At 49.4% G+C, this 10,964-nt stretch overlaps 1 protein-coding gene across 2 annotated transcripts in view; it reads right to left on the reverse strand.

Moving 5' to 3' along the window:
• Positions 1-10,235, reverse strand: part of HDGF (heparin binding growth factor) — a 43,253-nt gene extending 33,018 nt beyond the window's left edge. The window contains exon 1 of one of the 2 annotated variants that reach the window (XM_063947130.1): positions 9,854-10,235. In XM_063947130.1, coding sequence (XP_063803200.1) covers positions 9,854-9,940 — 87 coding nt within the window. In that variant the 5' untranslated portion in view covers positions 9,941-10,235. The remainder of the gene's footprint in view (positions 1-9,853) is intronic. The other variant, XM_063947129.1, reaches the window with a different exon arrangement.
• Positions 10,236-10,964: the final 729 nt, after the last annotated feature.

Raw genomic sequence — 10,964 nt, forward strand, 5'->3', positions numbered from 1 at the left:
AAAGTGCCAGTGGCTCCTAGTGGATCAGTCTATACCCCATGGTACTAAATAGACCCCTGCATCCTCTAGGATGCAAGAGAAAACAAAAAAAACTATCAACACTAACCACCCCCTTGTCATGTCGACCATTTGCCCATGTCAACCGTATGGGGTCACCCTACTCACTGTAGACTTATATGTACATCTTGTATACCACACCCCTGCAATTACCCCTGCCTCCAGATATCAGCAGGGAAGAGCTCTGCATTTATCTTTCCAATAGGTGAAGACACCACACTGTAATTAATACTGTCACACCTGGGACATTCAGGGTAAAGTCCCAATAGTGCAACTTCCAGAGATCTGTTGCAGAGATGCTAGTTCTTGGGGGAATGTGCAATTCCATCTCTCCCTTGTAAATACTACACATGTAAGAGATAAAGTAGTTGATTCAAGTAGGTGCAAGCGGGGTGATGCAACACAGAAAAGCCATGCGGCAATGGCACCTCAAACCCCCCCCCCCCCCCCAGACTCAACGGGAAACTTCAATTATTTTAGCTGCACGATCACCCATTACTTCTACTCAGCTCCTTCTGGGGGGGTGAGCAGAAATGTGCAAAAAGACGGGCTTTTCACGCAGTATTCCTGTCGCACCCAATACTTTAGTCTGGTTTTGCCATTTTGTGCAGCTAAACCCAGAGCAGGACTAGTGCGAAAAAACAATGGGGCAGATGCATTAACCTGGAGAAGGCATAAGGAAGTGATAAACCAGTGATATGTGCAAGGTGACAAAGTTACCAGCTAATCAGATCCTAACTGTTAATTTACATATTGGAGCCGATTGGCTGGTGCCTTTATCACCTTGCACATGTCACTGGTTTATCACTTCCTTATGACTTCTCCAGGTTAATACATCTGCCCCATTGAGTGATATGCAATTACAGGCTCCCATAAAACAACTGGATTCCCCCAAGGATTTTTGTACGCGGCCCTATAGGACTGCAGACCAAAAACAGCGACTCTGGGGCTACCAAAAGTACTACATAACCAAATCCATCCCAAAATAGAACATTTTAGGAATAGAGGGTATCTTCAAGACCTGGCCTGGAGTAGGGGCCACGTTACCTTTAGGCTGAGGGTATAGGTGGTGCTGAGACATCACAGCGTTCCCCATGTCTCAGCCTGTAATGAGGGCGGCTGTGCAGCCTGTGCCAGTCATTCAGCTGCTGGGTATTCTTAGCTATCTGGCAGACTACCTAGGCAGCAGCACCCAGTATCGCAGCAAGCCTGTGACCAAGCACTTTTCTGCAGAGAGGAGGGAGGGGGCTGTGTGTCAGACTGGAGAACGTTATATACACTCTCAGGGGCCTTGGACATGTCAAGCAGTCCACACAATACATTAATGCAAATATTCCCTATGGCACTTATCCATTGGACATCTAGTAGTCCATATCTCCATTGATTCCCAATCGCCACAATCAGAACAGATAAAAGGCCACAAACCATCTTTTTCTCAGTTTCAGATGCTCTAATGAGGCTGATCATACCAAAAAGTCTCATTAAATATAGCACACATGGTTAAAATACGTTTTAACCGTTTGTGCATGGAGAAGTCAGCTGCAGCTTGCAGAGGGACACGAAAGTCCCCCAGACCCTTAAGTAGCTGGATCATGATAACCTTGCTGTGACATGTTTACTCTGCAGAGCCAACGACACTGAAGGAACAATCCCACAGGCTTCATCCCCTTACGCAACAGAATGGGTTCAAATAATCACTTACACTCTGCGTCATAAACGGATCGCTATTTGCAGCCGGGTACGACACCTAAAGCAGCGTATAAACACAGGGCCGACAGGGACAGCAAACTAACCTAATGGGCCCCATACACTAGGACGATAATGCCCGATTTCATGCATTCAGTCCGATTTATCGGATGAAATCGGGCATTTTGGAGGCGTTTCCGAACCGATGCGTGTTCCCGTGAGCATCGTATCCTCCAGATTGAATGTGCTGCACATTCAATCATGTCCGAACCCGCAGGCATGTCTGGGATCAGCCAGGATCTCCCAAGATGCATTGTATGCAAAAGGACAGCATACAATGCATCTTGGGCAATCCTGCCCCCTGGGGGTGATTGCCCGCGACATGTCAGACGGACATGTCGCGGTAGTGTAAGGGGCCCTTTGAAGTCACAACTACTGTAACCATTCACAAGCACAGCAGATGCAGGATCTTACAGGCGTTGGGATAGTACAACATGAATGAAACCGGGACTTTGCCTCCCTGACACATGCAATCATTTCACCAAACAGACGGGTGCAGGTCAGTATGTAGAGACTAGACATTTTATGTAGCGGAAATGAAAACCTCAGTCACGGACAGGAACAAGGATCTGTCTAAAACACCTCAACGGTTAACATGATGGTGCAATTCTTAGATGTAACTTTATGCACTACCCTTACAATGCAGGCCCCAGCCGCCAGCAGAAATCGGAACAACCTTATTAGGGAGATCCTGACTAAAAAGCAGAGACATGGGGTAACATACAGAGAGCATGGGTATGCGGCACTCCAGCTGCTGTAGAACTACACATTTATATAGCGCACACATATTCCGCAGCGCTTTACAGAGAATACTTGGCCAGTCACATCAGTCCCTGCCCCAGTGGAGCTTACAATCTATATTCCCTGCCACATGTACACACGCACACACATTCACACTAGGGTTCATTTTGTAGGGAGCCAATTAACCTACCAGTATATTTTTGGACTGTGTGAGGAAACGGGAGTATCCGGAGGAAACCCACGCAAGCACAGGGAGAATATACAAACTCCACACAGTTAGGGCCATGGTGGCAATCGAACCCATGACCTCAGTGCTGTGACGCAGTAATGCTAACCATTACACCAGCCGTGCTGCCCTGCCAGCATGCCTTGCTACAGTTGTAGCATGCCGTAACAGCAAAACTGCGGCATGGCATGCTGGGATATGCAGTTCCAAGGCAGCCGGAACAAGGTGCCATCAGTTCCCCCGTGGTGTTACTTGTAAGCTATCAATTTAAAGATATTAAGAATTAAGTATTAATGTAAAGATTTTTTGTGGGTGGCGCAATTCAATTGTGTTCCAACTCAGTTGTCACTAGATGGTGCCCGATTGAGCAATTCAATTAAGCCATTTAGCTGCGAGCACCGCGGGAGGGACACATTCCTTCTCGCAGACTCCTGAGCCCGTGGTTTTTATGCCCTAACCAGCACTTTAGACGGGTTTAGCCGCTATACACAGGAACTGTCTATTTGGGTGCGACAAGCGCATTAAAGGATGCCTGGAACAACTGAATTGCTCCGCCGTGTTCAAATTAGTTGTTGCGGCGCCCAAAACATATGAATTTCTTATTAGGAGAACAGTACTATATAGATATTATGATTAATGCCAGGGGAAGCCTTGTTGCTGAAGGTATTTGTAAATGCCGGAGGTATTGTGTAAGACATCCACACTGCTGAGAGTACAGTACCCTTAAAAGTAAGGCAGGTGAGCAGAGGCAGCTGTATCGCTGTTATAAGGGCTTGCTGCCATCAGCAATTCTTAGCTCATTAGACCATTACTACAAGTGGTTAGGACATGTCTGCTTTCCCAGACTCAGGCCCAGCCAACAGATGACAGACTAACGGTTACGCTTCCACAGAGATCAGAGATAACCGTCCCCAAACAGCACATAATCCATGTTATTCTGACACACTGCACACACACCATAGTGATCCCGTCAGCCCGGGGGACACAAAGGGAACAGCACTGGGGACTAAACTAAACTCTACATTCTTGGGAATCCTGCTCGGCCTTTACATATACAACACATACCCAGCCTGCCGGAGGCCGGGGTCCTCTGTACAGCAGACTCTGAGACCGATCCAATCAGTAACATCAGCCACCAACTCACGTGGCGGATTCCAAGTGTAGAATTGAATCTAAAAATCTACTTAGCTGGAATAAAGTGCGACTGTAACCTAACACACAGCGGAGGCAGCAACTGTACAGGCCTGACACATATGCCCAGTTCCTAGAGAATGCTACAGTCCCAATAATCAGTTCAGTCTACAATATGGCAGCCTGCACCAGGATTAGGCGACAGGTCCACAAAAGTTTCTACCAAGTGGTCTTCTCAACAGGCAACTGATCAGTAGACGGGGAATAAAAATAAAGGACTCATCAGTCCAGGAGTGGCACCCGTTATGCATTCTGACGGAGGATTGCGGCCCTCAGATCTCATAATCTTGCATTCATTGAGAAGGCCATACAAGCAGGGTCTGAGCAGAGGAGACAGCTGAGAGAGTGGGAATAGAGAGTGAAGAAGTGAGGCGAGAGAGTGAAGTGAGGAGAGAGCGAGAGAGAGGAGAAGAAGAAGTGAGGAGAGATTGCTCAGACCGCTGGCTGACTGACCTGTTCCCTCTAAGCGCGATACTTGGTCATCACTGGGCCATTCCAGAACATGCACCACGCTTGCTATGAGGTGCCCCTTCCACACCTTTAGTGGCCTGTTGGGATTTGTGCAACATGGCGAATGCGCTGGGGCTACAATCACCTGCGCTACTGTGACCCGACTCCTTCCCCCAATTCCGTATATTGGCAAGTTCCCATCTGTCAGTCAGGGAAGCCCTCCACATGGTATGGTGTGCACAGTGTGTATGAAACACTCCAGCTATTACATGTGTTGTATGCACCTCAGTTACACTTACCTTGTTGCTGTACTTTTCAAAACATGTTCAGCAACAACTTAAGTGTTCCACATAGGAAGCATCTCCTACTAACATGGGTCTTTAAAGCTGAATAGTAATTAAGAGCAATTTAATGCTGAGATTTACACTGGCCACACCCCCACATACAACTATCTCTGGCCCAATAGCGTAACACGGATGCTCCCAGAGAACAAACAATATCACTTGGACAGCTTTCAGGTGTGGCAGATTCCTACCTTCTGTCCCTGGCTGCAGACATCTGTTAACTGCCCCAACTGGCTCCCTATAAGCTGGGAACAGGTCTAGCTGTTAGTCATTAAGGACAAATGCAGGCTTTTACTGACGCAATCACAGTCAGGGAAGGACAAATTGAGACGCTAGCTGGCTAATGCACCATAACAATATCTGGATCTATACATATAGATCTATAGCCATCTATACATGAAGATACAAAGTTACAGCCATTGCATTTTACTTCACTTGGTACCAATGAATGCACGTCATGCTTGGCTCCTTAAAATATAATGCTGGCCCGGGCCATTCTATTTCTGAATACAGCTAGTTTATGCTTCAGGGTGCAACAGAATTTGCAAGCTGGAAGCCAGCACATTAAGATTTTTTTTTTTTTTTCAATCAATCTAAACTTTATCAAAAGCAAAAAGGGGATACAAGTGCAGACACAACAGCGATAGATTAACATGCGGCAATTCTCACATCTCTCAGCAGCAGGTTTCATTTTATAGCTACAAAGCCAAATAATGCCATGTTTAGTGGTTACATCTAGGTGTCATTTCTCAGAGGATTCATGTATATATGTCATGAAGGGAGGTTGTCCAAGACTCTTGTTAAAGTCTGGAATTGTGTCTCCTACCCAGCATATTACTGCCACACCACCCGGCACTGCCCTGTTTTACTACGGCCAGCCGCTTGCTCTCTGAATAGTAAATGACACTTACTAAACCCAGCAGACATCCCAGGGAGGAACTTTGTACCTCCTTCTTGAAATAGGTTGTCCCTGAATGAGAAAGAGGCCGATTCTGTATAGTTTATGTATAAAGACTGAAAAATGATTCTACAAATAACTATAGTAATAAAAAAAACATATATTAAAAAAATGTGAATATAAGTCAAACAACTGAACTGCTGTGGTTTGCTCAGGACCAAAGACAACGCAACAGTCTGGGAGAGAGTAACTGTAAAAGACGCACAGATGACTGTGTCATTGACATGTGTAACATATAAGGGAAGAATACTTAGGTATGAGGCACAGAACAGGTCACCTGTAAGTGTACTGCTGCAATATAAAGCCTAACCGCTTATCCCTGGTCTACTATAAAGGCCGCCCCATCAGTAATGAGACTACTTTGGGAAGTAAAGGAAGGTACATTTTGGCTGTGAAATGCCCACACTTTGGTCCTAATGTCCAGAGGGCAAGCTCTCACACATGCAAATAGAGGACACAGCACTGCAGCCTGTACCTACAGTATACACCCATAAGGCCCATACACATTAGACGATGTCGCTCTGTGAGCGACATCGTCTAACGTTTCCCCCTCCCGGGCCAGCCGGTCGGCGGCCGCCTGTACGCACTGAGCGATATGACCGCTCATATCGCTCAGTGACGTCACGCCCCCGCCAGCCCTGCATGAAGGTCGTGGACGACAGTCCACATCCTTCATGCATGCCCTACCGACAGCGACGATCGTTGCCGACCCGCGGGGCCGCGCATCAGTCGTCGCTGGCGGCATACACACTTAACGATAAAATGAGCGACGTCGCTCAAGGAGGGGAAAATGAGCGACGTCGCTCATTATATCGTTAAGTGTGTATGGACCTTAAGGGAGGTTGTCTCACTAAACCATATTGCTGCCTTTACATGAGCATCCCAGTGGGCACACTGCAACGCAAGTTTTATTGTGAAAATAAAATGCTGACACTGCAATGGGGTAAATCTCACATACAGCCATCTTCTTCTTGTACCCGTTTTATATGGATATCAATATAACCGTACTCCTATTGTGCGTCTTTATTTTATACTATCTTAACATCTGCGATCTCCCGTCACTTTGAATTCCCCCCAGATAGTGTTTATGTCAGTAATTTTGTTCATGAACAAAGGTAGCACCAAGTAGTTTTGCTAAGTGTTTGTGGTAAGGTTTAGGCCACGTGTTCCCTTTAAATTGGATTTCCTGCTCTCTGACATGTGTTTTGTCTCTCTCTCTCTCCCCCCCCCCCCCCCCCCTCCATAACTGTAGCCAAGTACAAGAAACTATTCTGTTCAACTCTGTCCAGGAACATGGTCACAATCCAGATATGCGTCCACCTGTAGATCAATTTAATATTGCCCATTATTCACATAGGCCCAAAAACATCTGACTCACCCTCCCCAGGGGCGATATTCAATTACTGCTGTTTATCGTGCCCATTAGGTGTCGGGTTTAGGCGCGTAAAGCAGCTAAACCAGACTACACTAATGGACGTGATTGCAAAAAGTGCCATTTGGCCTCCCAAACGAGTCACTTTTCTCATGTATCAGCTCGCCAGCATGGAAGGCTGCAAGCTGAAGTGTGTATCCCAGCAGCTCAGCCATCCCAAACGGAGCATCAATTGAATTGCTCCGTTGGGCGCAGTCTAGTGGCAGCCGCAGGGAGAAACAATTGAATTCTCCCCACTGAGTGCACTCATCACACCAAATTCTGTTGAACTATGGATGGGCCAATCACCAGACGACCCAGCTACACATATATACATACCTAGCTATTTATAACCATCAATACATTCCACTACAATCCCACTAATCACCTCAATAAATATCAGCAGCAGCCAAGTGACATTATAAAGCGCTGTACTGCCTCGGCCTGTCCGCCTACCTTCCATATGTGACCAAAGGTATAGCAGATAAGATCTATACTATCTTAAACCTCAATTATATCAGAACGGAGGGCAACGGTGCCTTACGCCTATGTCTAGAAGCACATGTGCAGAGAAAGCACAAATACTAGCAATGGAGGGTGTGTATCAGCTAGAGTACATACAAAGTAATGGAGCCCATGTAAGACCTTCAGTAAATAGAATGGATTGGATGCCATGCATTAGCTACAACACAGTATACACAAGAAATAAGTACTGTAGTCCATGAACTAGTTACAGTACATATATAACATTAACAGAGGCCATGCTTTAGCTACAGGATGTAATCGGCGCTGGAATCCCAACATCCTGAATCTTATATGTAAGTATGCCGGGGACACCCCTTCCACACCGCAAAGACCCGGGACCTGTACACAGCTCCTTCCCGGGTGTGACTGCTAGAGACCCCTTTCAGACGGGCGGCCCTAACCGGCATATTGCCAAGTTGGTGACGTCAGCCGCAACGCCTCCTGGAGGCGGTGCTTACAGACCAGATGCGCCGGCTTTCCTATACAGTGAACGGGTCCATCGACCCTGCACTTCAACCCACGTAAAATCCTGTTTTAATCCAGAGTTGAAATACCGGGTCATTTCTCCCTGGCCCCTCTCACATTGCACAAAAACCTGGGTTGCTGCACGTTCACATGTAATAACTCTGGTTACTTTTTAGCATTGTGAAAGGGGTAATAGGTTTAGGCTGCGCGAGGGGCGGGCTAGTATTAGGCTGTAGAGAGGGATGGTTACAGTTCCCTTAGTGCATCGCCACTGTCTGGATTCCGACCAGTCAGGATGCCGGGATCGGTATTCCATACCCAACCCATAAACACAAGTACTGGAGGCCATACACTTGCTACAGTACATACACAGAAGACCTGGAGGTCGTGAATATTTTCGGGTGTGGATCATAGCAAGGACAGTGACTAGGTCGACCTGAACAAAGTCGACATGGAAAAAGGTCATCATGAGTTTTTTTTAAAGTCGTTTACTTCATAAAGTGACCGGGAAGCCCAATTAGTGCACCGCGTCCCCCCGCATGCTTTGGGCAAGATGACTGGCTCCGCTGCGCTCGGCACAGGTTACCGTTCCCAACTGTAGTCTACGTGGATCGTAAAGTATGAAAACGCTCAAAAACTGAAGAAAAAAAAATTGTGAAAACCGCATGTCAACATTTTTCCATGTCGACCAATAATGGTCGACATAAGGACCGGATACCAACATTTCTATGGTACAAATATACAACCAATGGTGGACATGCATTAGTTACAGCACATATATGCATTGCTACTACAACCCCCCCCCCCTCCCCCAAATGCCTCACTACTACACCCCCTAATACTGCCCGGGCCTCCCTGCTACACCCCAATACTGCCCAGGCCTCCCTACTACACCCCTCCCTTCCTGCCCAGGCCTCCCTACTACACCCCCTAATACTGCCCGGGCCTCCCTGCTACACCCCCCCATCCTGCCCAGGCCTCCCTACTACACCCCCTAATACTGCCCGGGCCTCCCTGCTACACCCCCCCATCCTGCCCAGACCTCCCTACTACACACCCCCATCCTGCCCGGGCCTCCCTGTTACACCCCCCAATACTGCCCGGGCCTCCCTGCTACACCCCCTAATACTGCCCGGGCCTCCCTACTACACACCCCCATCCTGCCCGGGCCTCCCTGTTACACCCCCCAATACTGCCCGGGCCTCCCTGCTACACCCCCTAATACTGCCCGGGCCTCCCTGCTACACCCACTAATACTGCCGGGCCTCCCTGCTACAACCCCCTATCCTGCCCAGGCCTCCCTACTACACCCCCCCATCCTGCCCTGGCCTCCCTACTACACCCCCCCCCCCCCCCCCCCCCCATCCTGCCCTGGCCTCCCTACTACACCCCCCATCCTGCCCAGGCCTCCCTACTACACCCCCCCATCCTGCCAGGGCCTCCCTACTACACCCCCCCATCCTGCCAGGGCCTCCCTGCTACACCCCCCATCCTACCCAGGCCTCACTACTACACCCCCTAATACTGCCCGGGCCTCCCTGCTACACCCCCCATCCTACCCAGGCCTCACTACTACACCCCATAATACTGCCCGGGCCTCCCTGCTACACCCCCCCTCTCCCTCCCCATCCTGCCCAGGCCTCCCTACTACACCCCATAATACAGCCCGGGCCTCACTACTACACCTATCTTGCCCGGGCCTCACCGCTACACCCGCCATAAGCAGGAGGGAGACTCACCCGGGCCGGCCAGTGGGGGTAGCCCTTCATCTTGGCGAACACTAGGTCCCCGCACTTGTACTCCCTCTGCCTGTTGGAGCGGGACATGCTGCTGCGGGCCTCGGCGAGGTGTCGGGGAAAGAGCGGGAAAGGCGCGGGCGGTCGGGCTGGCAGCCGGTAGACGCGACTAGGCGAGCAGGAGGCGGCGGCTTGCGGCCTGTGGCGGCTGGGCGGGGGAGCGGGTGTCCGGCGAGGGGAAGGTGCCCATCCAGTTGTTTGTGTTTGAATCTCTCCTCGCTGGCGATGATTTGCTCTCTCCTCCCTCCTCACTCTCCGCCTCTTTCCCCACGGATCGGCGATCAGCACGGCACGCCTGGCGCTTTTGAAATATCCGGGACTGGTGCCTGGCTCCCGCCTCCTAGTGACGTCAAAGGCCAGGCGGCCACGGAGAGCGCCGAGAGCATGGAGCGTTGCCACGGCAACTCAAGGCGCGAAGTTACAACACGCACAGCGCCTGGGCGCGAAGGCGAAATCTCGCGAGGTTTTCGGATTTTCCCGGAAAAGTTCTTCGTTTGAATAAAGTCTATTTCTTTGTATATATTCTCAGCCCAGAGTGCATGATGTAGACTGTAGGGCAGCAGTAGGCAACGTGTGGCACTACAAGAAGCTGCGGTGAACTACACGTCCCAGCATGCCCTGCAAGACATAACCGCAACACTGTGGCATGGCATGCTGGGATGTTAGTACTACAGCGGCTGCAGTGCAATAGATTGTCTTCCAACTTGTTTAGGGACCCATGGTGCACTATAATCCCCAGCATGACCTTTGAAGGACTCCATTTTGTTGTTGTACATACGACTCTTCAGTAAAATGTCAGACGATAAGCGTAGACCGCGTTTCATCCATTTCATCCCCATGTGAACTGTGCTGCAGTACTCGTCAGTGCTGTGGGGGAAAAACAGGGACAGTCTTGCAAATCCGGGACTGCACGTGAAAATAGGGACAGGCGACAATTATGGGGAGAATTCAGTTTCGCGAGCATCGGTGTAACGCGCCGTTCCATTTCCTCGCAGCCACAGAGGTGTGAATGAGGGCTGTATGTGCCTGAAATGTGCGCAGCGGGACAGTGGAG

Source organism: Pseudophryne corroboree, chromosome 12 (assembly GCF_028390025.1).
Source record: "Pseudophryne corroboree isolate aPseCor3 chromosome 12, aPseCor3.hap2, whole genome shotgun sequence".
In the NCBI taxonomy this organism is placed as follows: Eukaryota; Metazoa; Chordata; class Amphibia; order Anura; family Myobatrachidae; genus Pseudophryne; species Pseudophryne corroboree.